Source organism: Amphiprion ocellaris, chromosome 22 (genome assembly GCF_022539595.1).
Source record: "Amphiprion ocellaris isolate individual 3 ecotype Okinawa chromosome 22, ASM2253959v1, whole genome shotgun sequence".
Taxonomy (NCBI): domain Eukaryota; kingdom Metazoa; phylum Chordata; class Actinopteri; family Pomacentridae; genus Amphiprion; species Amphiprion ocellaris.
In genome coordinates this window covers 15,811,635-15,834,514 of record NC_072787.1, presented here as the reverse complement: position 1 = coordinate 15,834,514, position 22,880 = coordinate 15,811,635, and the positions used below count along the sequence as shown (strand labels likewise).

The following is a 22,880-nucleotide window of genomic DNA, read 5'->3' as shown; positions in this document are numbered from 1 at the left end:
ACAAATGATTATAACAAGTAGTAATAGTACTAGCGCTGTCTTTATTCTAGAAAGTAGATTTTAAGCATTTTTTTTCTGTTGAAAGAAATTACACAACAAATTATGTAAAATAAAGCACAGAAATATAAATTAATCAGTGTAAAGAATGCCTGACAAGACAAACCACAGACCAAAATCAATTTCATAAGCTTTTATTTACATGCAATAGTGCTCCAGCATGTGCAGCCACAGAACGGCTCCACTTGAAAGGGAGTGTAGATTCGGGATCTCCTTCATTTTGATTGCAGATGTCTCCGTCAAAGACTAATACTTATGCACCGACCAGTGAGGGAGGAATAATACTGACACACTTGTCACAGCACCCTCACCTGGCAGTCATTTGGTAACCAGCAAATGAGTAAACACAGAAGTGGTTGCAGTATAAAGTTCAGCTTATCAATGACTGAGTTAAAGACATTTTCCAGAATCTCTCCCATTCAGTGATTTAAAAAAATAACATAAAATCAAAAAAATAAATAACTATACAATATATAATCTCTTGTACACTACTGAAACAATGATTTATGTTGCATACACTTGTTAATAGTTTGTTAATGATGAACAATGCATAATACATTTGTGTTACTGCTATACAAAATGACATACGGACAGTTGTATTTTGACAACGCAACAGGGCTAAACAGCGACGAAGCACCTCATAGTAACAGCATCAGACTGGTTCAAATGGTCCCTTTGTTTCTGTAAAGCTAAGTACCTAAGGTCCAAACATTTAGGATGGAGGATGTCTACGAGGAATGACATGAGGAGTGGGGAGGGTTTAGACATGAAGTGCTGAACAGAGAGAACCCCCTCCTCTTCTTCACATGAGGAATAACGTCTCAAACTTGTGTCCCTCCCCAGGACAGAGTTCAGCGTCACAACATAGTACTCCCTTTGTCCATGACATAGTGTGAGGAGATGTATGAATAGAGTCTTTTTCAATATGAAAATAACCTTATATACAGTATACTCAGACACTTATGTACAAAAGCATAAATATATAAATATCTGTGATACAAAAATAAATATTTTCTTCTGTTCATTTCAGACTCTTACGCATCCGTCGTGTTGGCTGTCCTTTCGTCCTCGAGGGACGCTTCATTTGGGAGGATGCTCACTTCCTGTATTGTTGTATCGTGGGACTGTGGCGTTGTGGCCGTTGATGATGACGTGGTGAAAATCCCTTCATCCTCTAGAGAAAGAAGTGGGAAAGACGCTCGCTCTGTGGATAAAGAAAAGCGACGAGTGAGAAAATTTTGCAGATTTTGCAGAAAGGACGCAGGTTCCAATGTTTAAAAAATCTGACACAAACTTCGGTTGTGAAATTAATATGATTACATCTGAAGTCAAAGACACCTTTGAAGTTCAAATATTCCGATGTATAAGTGAAGAAAAGCATCTAAAACTAGAATATGTCCGTCTGCAATAGAAATCAATGTAAGCATTCATACATACTTTGAGTGACGTCCTCTGCTCTGTCTCCGCCACAGAAGCGGCCGTCGCCTCTGATTTCGTGAGAACTGATGCGCTGACGGGGAGATTCGAGGAGCTGAACAGTGGAGTCATCAGGAGAACAGCAAGTCTGTTCATGATGATTGGGGCCACTGAGGGAAACAAGAAAAACATAATTATAGAAGCTGAGTATTTTCATATTAGCCAATAAAATGTCAGACAATAGTAAACAATGATCATTTAAGGTGATGTTCACCATTATTGTTTTTAGTCTGACAAAAAGTGCTGAACGCTCTAAACCTAAGATGTTTCCTGCTTTTGTATAACAAAGATAAAATGCCGTATATCATAAAAAAATGAAAAGCAGGAACCAGATCATTTTTGGCCTGTTTGTTCATAATAATGAAGACACTGTTTGACAAAAAGTTAAGTTAAAAAGATAAAAACTTTGCTGATCAAGTTCAAAATTCTGTTTTCTTGTTCAACAAAATCAAATATCATGAAAAACTGAAAAAAAATCCGAACAATTGGGATGCACTGACAGCAGTCGAGAAAACTTTGTCCTGTTTTTCAGTGGCTTTTTGCTTCCACATTACTTGATTTTTCACAGAATCAGTGTTCCTGGTGTACATTCAAGTATCGAGTATATAGGTTGAACTGAAGAATACCTGTTGGTGTAGTGGTAGACGGGCAGATGTCCATTTGACACCGTCTGTGGCAGCAGCGTGTCACACTCCATGTCACAATCCACTTCATCCTGCAAAGCGTACGAGCATATAGATCATATATTCAACACTAACATAACCAAACAGAAGACATTTCTTAACAGTGATAGCTTATTAACAAACACTATAACCTGAATAAACTGTTTTCTTACCTGCTGCAGGCCTGGCAGGCAGTGTTTGGGCTGGTGAGGTTTGCCGTTGGGAGTGTACTCTCCGTTCACGGGGTAGACGCCATGTTGAGCGTTCATGTGGGCGTCCAGCGGGCAGTGTCCAACCAGAGCGAGTCCCTGAAGGGGAACCATGGTGTACTGACAGGAAGACACAGGAGCGGCCACAGCAGGGAAACACAAGTCGGATGTTTGCTCTGAAATGAGAACAAAAAGAAAAGAATTAGACCCATGCAGAGGCTTTAGTCCCTGATTTAAGGTACTGTGAGGAGCACTCACTCTGTTTGGCCCAAGCCCTCCAGAGGCAGAAGGGGATGAAGGCGACGATGATGAAGACAAAGGCTCCCAGAACAATACCGACTATGAGGTAGGGGAGGTCGCCGGGCCGAGGCACCAGTCCACTGGAGTGCCCCAAACCTGAGTCTGGGGTCTCTGATGGAATAGGCCGCGGGTGATTCGGACGAGCTGAGGACACCAAGAGTAGAGAAAACTTAACAAAACAGCTCAAGATTTGTAAAAGAACACATGCTCTGACTGTGCTGCCTCTAGGTAAATCAAAATCAGACAAATTTCCCCTCACCTTTCGTTTCAAGGATCACCACATTGCCAAATTCGCTCTCTCCCTTCTCGTTGAAGCTCTGCATCTTGATGTCGTAGGCGGTTTCGGGCTGCAGGTCAGTGATTGAGTGCCAGTATCTGTCTCCCTCCACCACATCCTTCTTATAGTCACTGTCATTATCGCTGTCTGTCGGCCGGTAGTAGATGTAGAAACCGTAGATGGGCGTGTTGTTTACGGGAGTGTACTGTTGAGAGGGAAATAAATCACATTATGATCACAATGAGCTTAAAATAAGTGTTTCATTATCGGATTTAATGCTGGATATTTTTACTTCTGGACACTCACCGTCCACTTGAGGATGATGGTGGTCTCGTTGATGGCTTCGTTGTAGGTGATGTAGGGTCCATCGACGGGGCGTTCGTGTGTCCTCCCACCCACCACTGTGTACGCCTTCGAAGGGGCACTGGGAGGACTGGAACCGATCACATTCACCGCCACCACACGAAACTTATAGGACGTACCTACAGGGAGAAGAATATTATTACTAATCTGTCTCTAGGGGCTGCTGACTCTGTTTGCTTAAGCTTTATAGTGCATCTTGACTAATGATGTTTGTTTTTGCTTTACTTTATGTTGATCTTTTCAGAGCAGCGTTGACTGTGATCTGGTTATGGTTTTTGATTGATGGCAGTAATTACTGAAATGACTGTAACAACACTCATTATGGTGATAAATTTACGGGCCGTGGGAATGTAATTACGCAGGAAATCATCATTCTAGTTCTACGGTACGACATCCTACCACTCCCCCCCCCAACCTCCACCGAAACTGCTGAGAGTAATAACAGCGACGCTATTTAAAGATGGCCGACCTTTCTCCAGGCCCGTGATCTCCACGGAGAGACGCGATGGGGGGATGTTCTCCACCGCCGTCACCCAGTCCTCTCCTGCCTTCTTCACCTTCTTGTACTCCACCCGAAACGACTGGATTGGGAAGCCGCGGTTACCACGAGGAATCCAAGTCACGTATGCCGATGTTTCTGTCGCCGTGGAGACCGTGGGCTTGTCAGGGGCTTCGGGAGCTGCAGGAGGAAGAGGAATGGTGTCAGATGGACAACAACAGACAACATAACCTCAAAAAACAACTGGACTCATTGGTGAGAGTGAAGGAAAAATAACATCACATTCAGCACTTACTGGGAGCTCATCCTTCAGGGACAGAAAATGCAAGAGAAAGTGAGATTTGTTAGTCAAAGGAGAAGGTTAGAAGTTAGGCAAGTGTTACTTTAAAACAGCGAGTAGTTATGTTAATCATAATTGAAGTCATAGAAATCATTAGTACTAAGTAGTGGAGGATGTATACACATTCTTTACTTACTGTAACTGAAGTATTAATACAGTAGTGTAAAAGTATCTACAATAAGTGAAAGTCTTTGAAAATGTTATGCAAGTAGAAGTATATAAGCACTACCACGAAGATGTATTTAAAGTATCAAAAGTACTCATATAATTTTTATATCATTAGATTATTCTTTGTGCATAAAAGTAAAAATTTGACCTTTTAGCTGGTTAAGTCAGACTTCATTTTGTATCGGACAACAACTAATGATTATTTTCATTATGCATATTTCTGCAGTACATTTTTCCAATAATCAATTGATTGTTTGGTTTGTAAAAATTTTAAAAATAGTGAAAAACTCTTCCCAGGTGCTTTCAATAACTATCAAAATAGTTGCCAATTTTCTATCAATTCATTAATAGACCAGCTGTTAGGCAGTTAAACTAGTTATAAAAATAACATTTTATGTTCATGTTTTGTGTGCAAAAAATATTTTTTTTAAATAACTAAAGCTTTCAGATAAATGCAGTCAAGTAAAAAAATAGAATTCTTCCCTCTGAGATGTGGTGGTATGGAAGTGAAAAGAAAGGACTTAAGTATAACTACCTCAGATTTGTACTTTTTTAAGTACAGTACTTGAGCAAACTGCTTAGTAGTATTTGAATACTGTTAGTGTTGTTAATCAGATGAGGATTTGTCAAAGCAGCTCAGTGGCATACAGGGTTGGTGAGTGCTTACGAGAGAGGCTTGGTGATGGAACAGCAGGAGTTTTTGGTGGATCATTTTGTCCTCCCAGACCTTTGCGACCTGCAGACAGAAAAACATGGATAGAAAAAGATTTCAGATTATGGAAAATTCACGAGTCATCTTTAAAGAATAACCATGGCAGTATTCTATATAATTATTAGTGCCAAGATTAACCAAAACCACTGTCCCCAGGCTGTATGTGGCTCCCAGCCTTAATTAAGCCCATTCATTCCTAGGACATTTTATTTTAAAGGTGTAAAAGGTGTAGTTTTGAGCAAATGTTACTTATACTGGAGAAAATAGGGGATTTGTTGGAGACTATTTTCAGCTGCAAACTAGTACATTTGTTGCTATAGTGAAGTAACACTGACTCAGATAAACTCAAAATAAAGTGCATATAAAAAGTCATCTGGTACAATGGTGTGGCTCATTGACAATGAAAGTCTATGACACACAGACATATGAAAGCTTGTTGGAGCAGCTCATTGCTGGTTTTGGTCTACTTTGTTGACAGTAAGAAAAACACAGAATAAACCACATCTCTAAACGCTCTCCGAGTGCTCTGATAGTGTCGTACCTTTTCCAGTTCTGAAGGTCATCATGGCTGGTTGTCCCAGACCTGCACAGTTCTTGGCAGTCATCTCCACCTCATACAGGCTGTCTGGCTGCAGCTTGGCCAGAGTCAGTTTATGGAGAGAGCCGGAGATACTGCTGGAGGTCCACTCTGCAAGAGGGTCTCCCACCTGAAAGCACAGACGGCTCAGTTACTGACACAGGAAGGGTTCATGTTCGACTATGAAGAAGCTAAAACAAAATGGGATTTTAAAAATAAGCTTCTCGCAGCATACCTTTCTGTATTTGATCATGTACTCCAGCACAGGGGCTCCTCGCTCATGCCTTGGCCTCCAGGTGAGTTCATAGTAGTCAGCTTTGCCAGTGCGAGGCTGACTGAGGATGATGGGGGCTTCTGCAGGTAATATCTGCCCCGGTAGCTCAGAGCAGTCTAGAGGCAGCATGGCGCCTGTGGCTCCAGGCCTCACAGGCGGCTGCTCTCTCAGCACCTTGTCTGGGCTGAGCGGGCGATAGATGGACGGCAGCTTCCCCCGCGATGTAATCCCTATAAAAACAGACATTATTAAATCTAAAACAGTAAAGAAAATAAGAAATTCTCTGACAAACTGCCAAACCACGCCTGTCTGACTTACCTGTTGATACTGTAATGAGGCGGGCGGAGGCCTGTGAGCTGCCCACCCCGTTCTCTGCCATGCACTGGTAGAGTCCGTCATCCTGAGGGCCGACGTTGGAGACGCGCAGCACTCTGGAGGTGAGACGGTGGCGGGGAGACGGAGCGAGGGGCTGGGCGTTGTGGAGCCACATGACTGACGGAGTGGGTTTTCCGCGGGCCTGGCAGGTGAAGCGTACCGTCTCTCCGTACACAACCTCCTGCTGCTGTAGCTCCACGGTCACCTGTGGAGGCTCTGCAGGAACAATCAGGAGACAGAAACAGAGTTAGGAGGCTAAATCAAAGCTTAATGCTTGTGTTTATGACTGTAACTGATGATTATGTTTACTGAGGCCACACAAAAACCTATAGACAACTATAATGGAATATAAGTTTACACAACTTTTTCTAGCACAATATTTTACAGTTATTGGATCCACTTTCTAATTTCCCCTGACGTGGGGAGTAATAAAGGATTATCTTATCTTGTGATTATTTTCTGCCTCTCTGCTTTTTATACCATTGTAAACTTTGTATCTTGGGGACTGCTAGTAATATAAAACAGGCAGTTTTAGAAAATTGTTCACTATTTTCTGGTATTTGAAAACCATAAACCTTATCAAGATCATTTTTGGCATATAATGGTGAATATAATCATTGCTTGTAGGTGACTGTTTTCCAGTCAGAAAAGAGTAAAAATAACTTTACAATGTCTAACAGTTCCCAATTTACATCTTTGTATTATTTGTTTTGTCTAACTCAGCGTCCAAAACCCCAAACTAATCCATTTATAGAGATGTCAAATAAAGAAAAATGAGAAAACGCTCACAACGAATGAGCTGGAACTGCTGAATGTTTGGCCTTCTTGCTTGATAAATGACTTAATCGGTTATCATAATACTTGTCAATAATTCTTAGGTAACATTCGTTTCAGCTCCAACAATGTCACGTGTGTGTCTGACTAAAAACACAATCGTGCATGTGTGTAGAGAGAATATATGACGGGGGGGTGTAGATCCAGGCAGGCCAGGCAGCCAGTTGATGGTTGGCTGCCTGTGAATGGGGGGAAAGACAGAGCTCATTACAACTACAGCAGCACTCTGGCTTTAATTAGAGCCAGCTGCAGAGAGACAAGCCCACAACACATTCACACACAAACATGCATGCACACACACACACACAGAAAATCACTGTAAAAACAGTCATCCATAACCTAGACCCACTCAATCAAGTGCTGCTACAGAATAGAAAGTCTGTCTCCACCAGCTTGATCCTACAAAACACCAGCCGGCCTTACATGCTTCTCACACGCGACTGGATATGCACATACAGACCCCTGTCTTCTCCGTCGGCCAAACAGAAAAGAGCCTAATTATTAAATCCACGACACAGAACTCCACTTATAAAAATACAGTGTAGAGTCAAAACACTTCATGGAGAGCCTTTACGGGAATCTGCATTTAAAAACTGAGTCCTTCAGTAAACAGTTCCAGTGTACTCACCAAACACTTGCACGTCGTAGAGCACCATGGCAGTGCTGGCCGAGCCGATGCCGTTGTCCGCCCGGCAGATGTAAGTGCCCGAGTCTCCCTCACCGACCGCATCGATCAGCAGGTTGCTGAGCAGGAAGCGGGTGTTGTTATGGAAACGGATGTCCTGCCCGTCCTTTGCCCACGTGACCTGTGGAGTTGGGATGCCACTGGCCACACACTCCAGCACCAGCCGCTGGCCTTTGGTCACCATGATGGAACGGGGCGCCGGCGGGTAAATGATCCGAGCTGCTTCCGACGTGGAGCCTGGAAGAGATGAGGGCAGTCGGAATATGAACAGAAATATGTTGTGGAAAAAGTTGTGTGTCTGTTATCACAGAGAATTTCAATCGCAATGTGAAGCCTTTACACTTTCATCTCTGACTTTGAAGAAGTGAACGCATGAACTGTGCAGTGTCAGCATCTGCGACTAAAAGTGTCCTGGTGAGACCAGATGACAAAGGTCACAAAGATCTGGTGCCTGTGAGACACACTAGAGCCACATGTGAATACAGTAACAGCTGCAAGCTCACCAGTAATGTTCAACTGTGGTTTAATAAGACAAGCAAATACTAAATGTTGCTATTCTGGGGTAGTTTTCTAGCGTTAGATAAGGTAACTCACGTCGTATGCGCAGACGGTCAGCGGACGTGGAGGTTTTGACCTCCTGAGTGACGGGGTTGTAGGCAGCACACTTGTACGGACCCTCATCGTCCTGTGTGGCGTTGGCTATCTGCAGGTTCCCTGATGGCATGATGAGGTAGTTCCCTGCAGAACAAAGAAAAAAGACGTCAGAGTGAGACAAAACTAAATTACGCCTCTGGTCAGGTTTCACACACTTCTTTTTAAACTGTGAAGCAGAAAGACAGAAGGACGTACATTGAGAAATTCTGAAATATGACCACGACGAAGAGGAACCACAGAAAAATCTAGTCCATATTGTGGAACAATGCCTGTAATATGAGCCCTATGTGCCATTCCAATACATGGCTGCACTGTCAGCAGACACCACAGAGTGGCGCACTTGAGTCTAAGCCAGAGCCCTCTGTGAATCAATGTGGTATTCATTTCCTCGCAGATAAGCGGCAGATATCAGTACCTACAGCTCCCAGGCATCATCAGCATACCAGCCACAAACCACTGGAGCTTTTCTTCTCTTCCAGGCAACTTAGAAGTAAATAGTTTGAAAAATAAACAACTGCATTCCCATGTTTCAACATTCTCCAGATAACACCCTTATCACTGGTTTTATGATGGCTCAGATAGCAGGATTATAGCATTCCGGTAAATTATGAAGATAGTAAGGGAATTAGGAGGGAAGTGGAGAGAGACACTGAATATTACAGAACATCCTAATGGACTGAAGCAAGTCCGTACCTTTGGATGTTTCCAGCCATTCCTGTTTGACGCTGTAGCGGACCTGAGCCTTGGGCTGGCTCTCAGGGAGGTGGCACTCAATAACAGCCGTGTTGCCTTCATCGACTTCGATCTCCTGCTGGTCATCAGGCTCGAAGTCCCGCAGCTCTGGAGTACACACAAGTGAGGGAAAATTTAGCTCTGTCACATAGCTGCAACAGCACTCTTTCATCATGTTAATACACTGTGTAAATCACATCTAACTGCACATGTATACAGTCAGTCTTCAGCTTTAGAAGTAGAAAAACCACAATATTCCGAGCAATAATAACAGTGCTGTTTCCATATTGGGTGTCTCTCACATCAGCCCTATCCCTGCTATGTTGTAACCACATTCCCACAGCTTCTCCAATGTTGCCTCTCTTTGAAAGAATTCTCCATTTAGTAAATTTCTTTCCCACTGCTTATCTTAACGTGAAAGTCGCAGGAATTTTCTAAAAACACCAGCAATTTTTCTGCTAGTCATTTTAAGCCTAAAAATGGGGTCTGTAACATTGGAGTAGGTATCATTAATCCTGTCAAACATTACACTGGGACAGGATCCGGTTCGGATTCTGTGGGAAACTGGGGAGTGGGATTACTGAGGCCATGTGCTGCGACTGTGTCCTGCAGACACACAGTCTGCACAGCATAGACGCTCATTTGACCCCTGACCTCCTAAACCCCCCGCCTGAGCGGCCCGGAGGCCTGGCCGCCAGGTCAGAGGTGAGAGCCGTCCGTCCTATAGGGTTTCAGAGAAAGATATCCAGTTTTGGTTGGAGAGGAAGCAGCAAAACTCTGCTCTTAAGAAGCCGGAAAAAAAAGAAGAAGCCATAAAAATCTTAGCGGGGGAGATGCTGCCATTTTATAGTTTTGAAGCGGAGGGAAACTAAAATGAGACCGAGAAATGAAAAAAAAAGAGAAGGGAAAAGCACGGGAGGGGGAAAGGAGACTAACAACTGGAGAAATTTGTCATCACGGAGTCCAACAGCGAAATGAAACATAAATAAAACCTCTGCAGGAACGTAATTAAATGTCTACCAGCCTTTGTTGATTTATTCTTAACAAACACAGCCTCTCTCCATTCTTTCCAGAGGTGCTATAACTGGTGTGTTTTTCTTGGACCGGCCACCCTCTTTGGCAAAATGGCCAAGCTGCTGGCACATCCAGTCAGCTGATCAGACTTTGTATACTGCTCTAATTCAATAAGCAAAGTTTAGCTAAGGCCACGGTATCTACTGATAGGGACATCACAGTGATTTACTCAAAGCACTGAACAAACACGTTCGCTGTGGCCAGCTGATTTATTCACCATGCATGCTGGATCTGTCTTTGCGCCTGCGTCTGGGGGGAGTTTTAATGGGAGAAATGGGGGAGATCGGGGGCAGACGCACAACACAACTCCATCTCAGACTCTGCGTCGGCTCTTATTCTGAAAGATGAGAATCCCAGCCAGGACACGTCAAGCTAAGTCGTGTGTGTGTGTGTTGAAGAGGGGAGGGGGGACCGTGTGGCGCTCCATTTGCTAAATCAATCAGGTGCTGTTTTTACAGACACCCCCCCTCCCTCCCCCATCTCCCCCACTCATATCTACCCATCCCACCTTCCTCCTCCTGCCCGTTGCTCTCAAATTCCTCCATTTACACCTTTTAACCCCCCCTCCTTCAAAACTCTACTGCCCCGCATTCTTCACAGGAACAACCCCACATGGGTGCCTCTCAGGTGTGTGCATAAGAGCGTGCATATGACATTTTGTGTGTGTGTGTGTGTGTGTGTGTGTGTGTGTGTGTGCATCCTGCATGCGTGGAGGATTGATGGTATTCATAAAGTGAAGCAGACCTCCCGCACCAGGGCTGCTTGGCAGAGCCGACTTAAATATTTCAAGAGACAGTGCATTCATCATCTTTATGTGTAGCAGCAGGAGGCCTGCGTGTGTGCGTCGCCGAATTATAACATGTTTGTGCAACGTGTTGTGCGTTCCCGTTGTGCAGATACATGTTTCTGTCTTCTAAGGCAAAAAAAAAAAAAAAGGGAGGGTTGATTGTCTGCACAAGAATTTAAGCAAGGAGCTTTTAACCTATGCCAAAAAAGCGCAGATTCTTCAGAGTCGGATAGTGCGGAGGGTCTGGAATCAACCTATCCCGATCACAAAAAACATGTGCGTACAACTAAGAGGGCTCACAAGGAGAGGAAAGCACGTACACACTCCCGACGGAGCAATTCCTCAGGCGGTTTGGGGGTGGCCGAGAAGAAACCGTTATTAAATTAGAGAAGTTTTTTAGGGAGGCGGGGCGAGCAGTCTGTCTCCACATGTTGTTATCCCCTGCACGATTCATCCACTATTGGAGCTATCAATGACTTTAAACAGCTTTGTACAGGCTCTGCAGGCAAAGAGAGGAAAAAAATAAAAACACGAGGTGAGGAAAACAAAAGTGCAGGGGAAAGTGGAAGATAATGAAAGGAGGAAAGGGGAGAGAAAGTGACAGGGCGAGGAGTGAAAAATGTACGAGGAGAAATGCAAGTGAGGACGGTGTTGGAGGGCTTCAGGGAGACAGAGAATGTGACATCACGTCTCATCTTGTGTCAGGATCTTGTCTCGACTGGCCTGAAACACCTCCAGTTTCTCCAGCTATGGCAGCCTCATACATCACATCACTGCGTGTAAAACAATACTGTTAACAGCGCCCTTTTTTTCATCTAAATGGTGTACTCTGCTGCGGCATACACCCATATCCTCTGTCCACCCCCTCACACACACACACACACACACACACACACACACACACACACACACACACACACACACACACACACACACGACTCTTATCTCCCCTTAGCCCTCTACCCAATTACGGGGCCATAATTTCTGGCCAGCCCTTCTGTCGGGCCCTGTGGAGAGGAATGCGGTGTTGTGGGGAGCAAAGGGGCCAGTGGAGGCAGGGGGCTCCTAGGCCGAGTCCCGGTCCCCTTTTTCCCCCACTCAGACTGGCCCCCGGCCCCTGGGTCCCCTCCATTCCTTCAGCTCAGGTTTCACAGTTTCAGGCCCCCCTCTCAGTCCCATGATGCATATCAAATATAACACCACACACTCGGAGCAGCAAAGCACTAAAAACGTCAGCATCAGGAATCATTCATTTTAACTCTATTAGATCAAACTGACACTGCATGAGAGCAGCTGTTTTGTGTAACTACGCTGATTAAATGCTGCCCGACTATCCACAGTTAGAGCACTAATCAGTGACGTGCAGTAATTTCTCACTGTAAGCACCACAACTGTTTGCGTCCTTTGTAAGGTTCAGACCAGCCACAAGCAGTGGAAAAGTACAACGTTTACAATGTTGTACTGGTGAAGATTTTAAACAAACAAATACCGCCCCTTCAGTGTTTTTGTTCTACTTGAAGAAAATTAAGTCAAAGGCGTTCTTTGGATATTCTGACAAACCAAAAAAGGGGCCAAGCGGAGCCTGTGTGTTTGTGTTTATTTGTCACAGCTTTGTGTGGGTGGCTACTCACTGGCAGCGGTGACGTTAGCAGGAACACTCGCCAGGGATCCAGCGCCGGTACTGGCCACACACTGGTATCTGCCCACAGTCAGGTTGGAGAGTGTAGGGATGAACAGGCTGCTGGGGCCCAACGCGACACCCAGATCTCCATCCAGCAGCTCCTGGCCGTTCAGACGCCAGCTGATGTTGGCAGATGTTGGTCGCGCGCTGCAGCGGAGGATCACGCCGCCTCCCAACTTCTGCACCACGGACGCCGGCTCTTCAGTGAACACTGGCACCTCATCTGAAGAAATGATTAGCAAATGGTTAGCTTTTCAATGCAAGTTCTAAATGTTAAGTTTTTCACTTCATACAAGTCAGCGTGTCAAGACCTTTCCCACTGATTACATGTTAAACAGTATATCCAGCAGTGTTAAAGCTTTTGCCTTGGAATCTCTTTGAATTACCAGAGTGGTGAAAATGCCCAACAAGAGATGCCAAGGAATCAATAAATGTCCTCTCTTGCCCAAACAACAATCCAAAACCAAAGAATATTCAGTTCACTGCATTTTTGATTGTCATTCGTCCTTGAACAACTAATCAGCTACCAAAACAGTCACCAAACTATTTTCTTTCTTTCTTTTCTTTTTCAGTTTACCTATGGTAGCTAATGCATCATCCAATCTAGTCATTGCTTCAAATTTATTTCAAACAAATTGCTGCTGCTAGGCATGTGAAACACCTCATTCCCTGTGTCCGAGCCACAGTATCTTGTCCTTGGCAAGACTTATCCAGCACCAGTGCTTAGAAAAGTTAGCATAAAGGCGCTCAAAAGTTGAGGATAGATTGAGAAAGTGAGATGCACAAGAAAACCATGAGAGTAGGGGTTAAAAACAGAAACTTTTTCATTTTAATTCTGCCGTTTATTCATGTGTAGGCAACAATGCTGCATTCAGTATTCTCAAAATCCGGATGCAAGAGATAGCAAGAGTAAACAAGAATAGGGGAATTACAAACAAAAAAATGAGCATAGCAGGGATACAATATTTCACAATCCCATAATGTTTACTTACCAGTAACTGAAGCGCCACTCTGCAGGCAGCACAGCAGTACTGCACCCAGAGCGCACAACACTGGAGCCCTTCTCTTTTTCATCCACGGAGTCCAGTCTCGCTTTCCAGACATCTTCCATACACTACCCCCTGAAACACACAACAGGAGAAGGTTAGAGGGAGACTCAGAGACACACAAAACAAACAGCGTGAGCAACAAACAGTCAGAACCGCATCAATGACAAAACCGCCAAAATTCAACTTGGTAACATACATCATCAACCTAAACAGTCGGTCCCGAGTTCATACACACACCTTCCTCTCTGCTCGATTTCGACTTGTACACACACGTGCACAAACAGTGCCATTAAGGAAACACAACCCAGGCGAGGCGGTGCACTCTGCAGTACCCTCAGCAGCCAAACCCCAGACACAAATAAAGCCTTTCTTTTCTGTCAGCCCCCATCCCAGCGCCGACCCCATCTCCTCCGCCTGCACCCGCACACATCCAGGCCGCGCTCATCAAAGGGGCGCCCTCATTCTGCGGGCCGTAACCCGACCCCTCCACCTTCCCGCTCAGGTGTAACCGATACAGGTAGAAGGCCTGAGCGGAGGAAGGGGAGGAGAAGGGAAAACACACAGGCTGCATTCAAGAGCTGGGACAAAGAACAACTAATGAGAGGCAGGAGAGGGAGGGAGGACGGGGGAAATTTATATCGCAGCCACGAGGAGTGTGTCTAAGATGGAGGAGAGGAGCGTTTCTTTTCTACTTGGAGCAGTATGCACTAGGAGGAAAATGGAGAAGAGGATGGTAATGGTCAGTCTATTAACAGTTAATGCAGAGAGGGGAGCTTTTCTCGCTCCCTTGTCGCTTGCTGCCAAGTTTCCCAAATTCTTTCCTGTCAGGTTAAACTAACAACTTCCCGTCAGGATGAGGAGGGTGGTCCTGCAAAACTGAATCCCTCTTTCTCTCATATACATACATGTCGCCGAACATACTCACAACCGTGCAGCACAAACCGTCCTGCGTCGAAACGCTAAAGAGTGGAAGCAGCACGCAGCTTTCGCATACATATTTGTCCTGATCTTATTTTGGCAAGAAGGATGATTAATGGCGCTTGCTCGCACACTCACTCACACACTCGGGGCCAAAGCAGGACAGTAAGAGAATGGAAACTCTTACAGCGCACCTTCATCATCTAATGGCAGCAGTGAAAATGTTTAGCCGCCTGGCACATTTATTGAAAATGAGCAAAGCAGTAGCCTGATGGAAAAACAGCTGTGAACGTCTGCAACTGCAACACTGGACCACACATTGCTCTGCTGCATTTTAATTGCAAATTATGAATGTGTGTAAACTATTTAGATGACTAATTCTCATGACACGAAGAGCAACCAAGAAGTTTTCTGCATTAAAAAAAACACACTGAAGCGTGGTAATGATTAGTCAATGACTTAACGAATCAACAGCCTCTTTATTCGGTGGAAAAAGCAAAGAGGTTTTAGGCAACTTGGGGACAGAAAAGCCAAGCTGTAAACTAAACATTGTCTTCACCTATTAGGTTGATTTTAGCAAACAGCAAAGCAGAGGACAGAGCGACATTCATTCATTTGGAGTCATGTCTACCTTTTTGCTCTGTTTTTGGTTTGGTGTTTCGCTGTTAAATGCTTCAGTATTCTTGTGGTTAATTCTGTCTGACTGTTGTTCAGTGCTTGATGTTAGGTTTCAGAATATAACTTCCAACTGTAGCCAAAAACTAAGCTGATGAGAGCTGTGGGAGTGAAAAAACAAAGTTGTGGGACCAAAAACTAAAACACTGAGCTTAAAGCCACTGGGGCGTTTACTCTCACAATACTCTAGTGTTTTAGGATCCCTAAAATGGAGACTTTTGAGAATCCAGCATGAAACTTTTACAACACTTTTGGAAACAATGATGTCAACATTCATGTTTGCTTCCTGACTGAATTTTACCAATCACCATGTGGCCTTCTCCGATTCGTCATGCACCTTTTTCATGACACTTTATGGAAGGAACAAAGGGTGAATCCCAATCTAGGTTTTCTCCTACCAAGATAACTTTATACTTATGTTTTATTTTCAGCAGCAGCTCCACCTAGTTGTCGGTCCAAGCAAAGCAATCTCTGGTCTTACTTTTCAACACTGACTTTGTAGTATTTTCTACAACTAAGCAACCAACCCTCTGCTTCCTGTTTACAGCAGCAAATGCATGGCCAGGTGACTGACAGGCCACATTGTATGTGTTTTCAGGTGTGTTAGTATGAACAAATCTCTGAATGTTTCTGAAACTGTGCTAAAATGCTCATGTGGACGCAGATAAAACTGCAATTTAAAAAGAAAACCTGTTGATTTTGCCATTGCCTAAAACCCTCATAAGAGCTGAATGAAGGAATTCATAGTGAATACAGAACTTTTGACTTTAGCCACTTGAATTAAAGCTATAAACACTGGCTTTTCCACTATCTCAAATGTAGAGATTTGCTTATTTTAACTGTATTGTATCCTTATAAACTCATTAACTTTGGTTTGGGCCTGCTACTCAGACACCACCATGGACTGTAAAAATTGTGACACATATCTTCAAGTATGAAAACAGTCCCTCGCTGCAGCTCTGCATACATGTACAGTTTCGTTTACTCACTCGTCCACACAGAGTGGCCCATCAGTAGCGGCTCACTCTGTAAACAAACAGCAGGCTGGTGTGGCACCAGGAGCGAGCAGAGCTGAAGGCCTGTGGCTTCTGTGGCCGGTCGCCGTATGGACACAACCCGGGACAGCTGCCCATAAAAGACACATACATCTGTACTGAGCACCTGTCCCAACTGTGAGAGTCACTAACCGTAAACCACACCGGCCGGCCTGCCAACTAGACGCACAGCAGGACGCACCACCTCCCCATTCAGCCTCTTACCTGGCTAATTTCTGGTTCTCCTCAAAATAAAAACACAGACAGAGAGACAGGAGAGACAGAAACAAAGATGGAGCTTTGTTGTAATAGCGGAATGAGAAGGCCTCTCATACATCATCACTCCCTTAAAGCAGCCTGACTCCTCCGAGCCTGTCTGTCCGTCTGATTCATTAGTCAGCTGGGTCCTGTGTTTGCTTAGTGGATACCCTGCCTCAAGATGAAAAGTTGGCCTGACATCTATGTCCAACTTTTTCCATCCATCCTTCCCAGAGAAGTCACAGGCAGAGCTGGAGAAGAGCCTCCTACGCATCAGCGAGACTGATAAAAAACAGAGCCTGCACACAGACAGCTCCCCTAAATTAGGGGCGTCGAGTGTGTGCGCATATGTGACTGTTTTTGCTTCAGCCTCGCCGTGAAGGAACAATGCTGCGTGGCAAACACTTTGTGGGAGCAGCTTTGTGGTATTAAAACATATTTCAGTGACAGTGCAAGCATAGGACTGTGTGAACTTCTCAAATCTCCCAGTTCCAGTGCCGGAGTATGATTAGAGGAGAGCAGAAATATTTCTGTAATCATGCTGAGGAATTGAGACTTAACTACTGTGAGAGTTTGTTACATGAGACTCGGCTCCCTTCTGTCTTAAAAAGCAAGTAAGCAAAAAAAACAGAAAATGACAGGGCTGTAATTTTTTGAATAAGTTGTTCGTGAGCTGCTTCGACGTTTGCCATCTGAGAACTTGTTGGTGTGCTAAAAAAAGGATTTTGTAGATAAACTTGCTTATAATCTTTGACGTAAGTATTGAAAAAGATCCAGATTTGCTGCCACTATTGAAAAATTTTCCATTCGCTGCTGCAATAGGCTGGTTTACCATGTTACACATTTATTTATTAGATAAATGCATTAAAGAAAGGGTGAAAAAAACACAATTATTCTGGGATACTGGTGCAGAAAGTGAACCTGAGTGCACAGATCCATATTGAATGCAGTCTTGGGGTTTCTAGTGTTGGTAACATTGCTTTGGCCAAGCAACGGATTAAAAATCATCAGTTATTAGGTTCATGGAGTGATACTGACTTTGTGCAAGCCTGCGTTTAACACAACTGTATGCTGAAAGTTCTGTGTCATTTTATAGGTCATTGTAGAGCGATCTGAAAGCCTTTCGACCTGCATTTTGCTCTTGAAAACTTGACTTGGACCTGCCTCAAGGACTAAAGACTTGACTTGGGCTGGAATAACCTGTGACCTGAATAGGAATCAACTCAAAAGACACAAAACCAGCTCTGAATACAGGTGTTAGAGGGTGTATCATTGTAGGATCTGTAGGGTGCATATATCTGGGAGAGAAAGAGGAGAAAGCACAACTAGTTGACAGTGCGAGGTCGTGGCGGTGGTGTGCAGGCATGCATCATGAGTGAAGGTATGCGAGTGCCTTATATGTAGTTGTGGAACAGAGTCACTTGACAGAAGTTCATTGTGAGCGTGCTAAGTAAAGACACCGGGGCCCCTGTTCTCCCGGGCCACTGCCGGTCCCATTGTCCCCCTGCCTCCGTGGATAAATTCATTTTGACATCCCTGCTAATTGGATAAAACCAGACTGGAGCCTCCTCCCTGAGCTCTCACATTCCATCTGCTTTCTGGCATGGAGAAGACACACAGGAGGGGAGGCGGCAGCGGAGGGGTAGCAGGGTAGTAACTCCTTCTGAGGAGCTGAGCTGTTGAATATTTATCACCTCCCCAAATTCCCCTCTTGCCCTCGCCCCTCCTCCCCCAGTTTTACGTCTTTTTACACCCCGTGCCCCCCTCTCCCTCCCTCCCTCGAGGTTCTCCAAACACCACAAAGCCCCCCCTTTAGATAAACACATGCGGTGTCAAGTGTGAGGAGTGCCGGGGGTTCAACTGCCCCGCTCGGGCCCGCAGCCCACAATGCCACGCCGCATAGCTGCCATGCGGGAGGCCGGTTGCCCCTGGCGACGCTAACAGGCAGAACGCACCTTAATAGAGTGGAGAGTCATTGTAAAGCAGTGAGCCGGTGCACGGACAAAGACCCCGCAGACCCCTGGAGAAAGGGGAGACGCTACTCTTAAGGGCCCGGGGAAGAGCTGATGGGTCCTGCTCAATGACCAAAGAGAAGAAGGAGTAGGAGGGGGGGAGCTCAATGACCAAGAGGTTTGAGAGTAGTGTGTGGAGAGTTTGTGGAGGCAGGGGGTGGAGGCGGAGAGGAGGGGGGTTCAGTGCCTTTATGGATTGATGTGAGATGGGTGAAGGGGGTTTATGGAGGCAGTAGGGGAGGGGAGGGTGGAGAGGTTGACTTAGAAAGCCGAACAGCGACTCAAATTAATAGAGAGGATGTCAACTGGCAGGCGAGCAGGAGGAGAGAGCAGAGCCTCGTCAATGAGAGGGTGTGTTCGAGAGAGTGTGTGTGAGAGCGCCGCTGAATGTCCCAACATATTTTCCCCTCACTCTGTCAATCTGTTTGCTGGCCTCTCGTTCTGGCCTGGAGTTTTTGTTTTTTGTTTTTTGTTTTTTTTTGCTGCGTGGAGGAGGATGTGAGGAGGGTCCGGAGATTGCTTAACAAACCACACCCGGTTTACCATCGGACCATCACGCAGGGAAACAACAACATAAAAACAAAGAGAGGTTTTTAGAGAAGGCACCCATCGCATTCTTTTGCAGAGCCAGCGGTGACACCTTCAAGCTGCTTGATCTGTCCAACCATCGGTCCAACATCTTCAGATATTCAATTAATGGCTTCAGTTGCCTTCCATTTCTGTTATTAACTTGGTTTTAACCCGCGTGTCGTCCTGTGGGTCAAATTGTCCCGTTCCGAAGTTTGACAATGTGGAAAAAAATATATTTTTATGTCCACATTTCAACATTTTTGGCAAATTTTGGAAAATTTTTTGGTGGGAAAAAAGAAATGTTTAAAAAAAAAGTTATTTTAAGAAGATTCACAAAAAAAAATCAACCAAAATCCAACAAAATTCACTGGATTTTGGTTGATTTTTTCGTGAATGTTCTTAAAGAAAATACTATCAGTTTAACTGCTAGTATTTATATAATCATTTTAGATATTTTTAGGAATTTTTTGGAAGATTTTTGCTAATTTTTTGAAAATATTTACAAGCATTTTCTTGCCAAATTTGAGGGCTTTTTTAAAAATAAAACTATTAGGGAATTAGTAGAATTTTCTTGCTGAAGGTTTTGCATATTTTCAGAAATTTGGGGAATTTTTTGCTGAATTTTTGGAATTTTTTTTTCAGACAAGGAAACAATATTTTTTGGTGCCAGTAAATGAGGACAACAGGAGGGTTAAAAATGCCTCGACTGGCTGAACCAACAGTCAAACCCTAGTTCAATATTACAGAACACCAAGAGAACTAGAGAATATTATTTAGATTTTTACCACAATAAAGCAGGGCACATTTTGAGAAGCTAATATCTAAAGTTATTTTAGTCCGATCATTTCAGCACTAATGCAACAGGATGAAACTTTTCTATAAATTCTGTCGACCAAAAGTGAAACATCTGAAATGCACATATGCGCTTTCATGAGTGCACAAGTAAATGCTAATTTTGCACTACATTATCAGTTGGATCATTGCTATTATTACTGTTATTGATAAAAAGTTGCATAGAAGAGATCTTGTATATTGTAACTGTGTGTGTTTCATTGTATCAAAATGAAGAAAAACGCAGTGAGATGATATTTTCACTGTGCACACACTGCTGGATGCAGCCCTCTCTCCTACAAAGCACCGTGGATAATGCAAACCATAGTAGTGGACGATCTCCATACTTCTCCGTTCACACAAGAAAAAGAAAAAAAAAAACTTGGCAGAGAATAAATCCTAAATCGATTCCCATCTATCTCTCCCACTCCCCTCCCGGACGAGCTTTGTCCGGCAAGAAGAGAACCTTATGGAGCCTTATTTGGCATAAAAACCCTGCCCAACAGGTGGAGAGGGGGCCAGTCCAAATCCTCCGCTCAAAACATCACTCGTTCTCATGCCATAAAATTACACATCAAAAGCATCTAAGCATCCCTAACGAGGTTGAGAATTTACCCCCTCCTCCTTCATAATGCTCTCTCTCTCACACACACACACACATATATGCACACGCTTCACAAAGTATTAACGAGCTATATGCCTGTCCAAGCCCTCCTTCGCCCCCCCATACCGACACTAACGAGCTACAGAGCGTCTCGAGGATTAACGAGAGGGATCTGGACAGGCCTGCGATGTAGAAGAGGGGGGCGTTCTAATCAATTAGGCACCGCGGCATTTGCATAATTTAGATAACGAAGCTGAATTAACCACGGAGAGCTAATTATGGTGCCATGGTGAACACGTCCACCCACATTCCTTTGCCTGGTGTGGGATGCCAGCGTGCCCACCAGGGGCCATGGGAACAGGATGGGATCATCACGACAGCCAGGGGAGGTGGATGGAGAAGGACTAAGTAAGAGCGACTGTAGAGATGATGGAAGGAAGGAAGGAGGAAAGAAAGGAAGGAAGGATGGAAGGAAGGAAGGAAGGAAAGACTAAGTAAGAGCGACTGTAGATATAATGGATAGAAGGAAGGAAGGAATGAATGAATGAATGAAGGACTAAGTAAGCGACTGTAGATATAATGGATAGAGGGAACGAATGAATGAATGAATGAAGCAGGAAGGAAGGACTAAGTTAGAGCGACTGTAGAGATAATGATAGAAGGAAGGAAGGAAGGAGGGACTAAGTAAGCGACTGTAGATATAATGGATAGAGGGAATGAATGAATGAATGAATGAATGAATGAAGAAGGAAGGAAGGTAGGAAAGAAGAGAGGAAGGACTAAGAGCGACTGTAGAGATAATGGATAGAAGGCAGGAAGGCAGAAAGGAAGGAATGAATGAATGAAGGAAGGAAGGAAGAAAGGAAGGACTAAGTTAGAGCAACTGTAGAGATAATAGATAGAAGGAAGGAAGGAAGGAAGGATGGAAGGAAGGACTAAGTTAGAGCGAATGTAGAGATAATGATAGAATGAAGGAAGGAAGGAAGGAAGGAAGGAAAAGTAATTGGTCTATATAGCAAAAAACAAGAAAAAAAGGAAAGTTGGATGATTGATCGATAGATGGATGATGAATGGATGGATGGTAAATTAATAGAGAGACACTGAAAAAAGCAAAGATGGATGAGCGAGTGAAAGTAAAAATTAAGAAGAAAAAGGAAAGAAAGAAAGTCAATCTAGATGGATGGAGAGAATGTCTGAGTGAATAGAAAAAGAAAGAAAGAAAGAAAGATAGATAGATAGATAGATAGATAGATAGATAGATAGATAGATAGATAGATAGATAGATAGATAGATAGATAGATAGATAGATAGATAGATAGATAGATAGATGTCGCTGTAAGCATCAAACACACTCAACACAACCTAACAGTTACCATACAGCTTTGGGAAAACTAACTAATAGCCAGGATTTCAGAGTACTCATCACACAAACACACATACGCATGCAGTTACATATTTCATGTGCCCACAACCATTCTTTCCCTGCGCAGAGACACACACACAAAGGCACCCTTGGTGACGCATAAGCAAGCAATCACACAAACTCCTATTACATGGTAAAAGTATACTCACAGAGGCACATAAATATGCCGACCTCAGGAAGTTTTTCCAACACTAAATGTCAACACTCTCGAAAACAGGCTACCACTTATCCTCGGCCTGAGAGATAAAATACATGCACGCCACTGCATTCACGCATGCCAATATAGACTTTCATAGCTGCACATATATGCAGCCTGCTCCTTGTGTGTTCCTGCATCGTTGGGAGAGAGAGGGAGGGAGGGAGAGAGGGAGGGAGGGAGGCAGGGAGAGAGGATAGATGTGGGGTGGGTTAAAGGGGCCCCCAACTCTTTTTGGCAGCTCATGCATCAGAGTGAATGGAACCAATTATAAATCAAGAGCAATTTCTCCCCATTATTCAGCAGGAACCAGGAGAAGAAGAAAAAAGAAGGAGAGCGAGAGGCTGCCTGGCCCTACAACTCTCAGTGGGAGATGAAGGAAGGAAGAGAAAAGCAGAGCGAGTGAAATACTATATGAAAAACAGATATGAGAAGGTATTAGGAAATTGAGATAAGGCAGAGAGAGAAGAAGGGAGACAGAAACAGGGATGAGGGAATGCAGAGAGGCTGTAAAGTTATATGGAAGGGGAAAGTTATAGGAAAAACAGATATGAGCGGGAATTAGAAAATGGAG

At 44.1% G+C, this 22,880-nt stretch overlaps 1 protein-coding gene across 1 annotated transcript; it reads right to left on the bottom strand.

The window, feature by feature from the left end:
* Window positions 1-175: 175 nt before the first annotated feature.
* Window positions 176-22,383, bottom strand: boc (BOC cell adhesion associated, oncogene regulated). The gene is made up of 18 exons (XM_055007370.1): window positions 22,260-22,383; window positions 13,729-13,857; window positions 12,687-12,959; window positions 9,156-9,302; window positions 8,403-8,546; window positions 7,752-8,045; window positions 6,233-6,505; window positions 5,876-6,144; window positions 5,605-5,770; window positions 5,019-5,087; window positions 3,814-4,023; window positions 3,288-3,463; window positions 2,964-3,186; window positions 2,663-2,848; window positions 2,369-2,580; window positions 2,160-2,248; window positions 1,495-1,643; window positions 176-1,261 (listed from the first exon to the last, which is right to left on the bottom strand). Exons 1-18 carry the CDS (start codon window positions 22,267-22,269, stop codon window positions 1,092-1,094), a joined length of 3,189 nt encoding a protein of 1,062 aa, XP_054863345.1. The 5' UTR covers window positions 22,270-22,383; the 3' UTR covers window positions 176-1,091.
* Window positions 22,384-22,880: the final 497 nt, after the last annotated feature.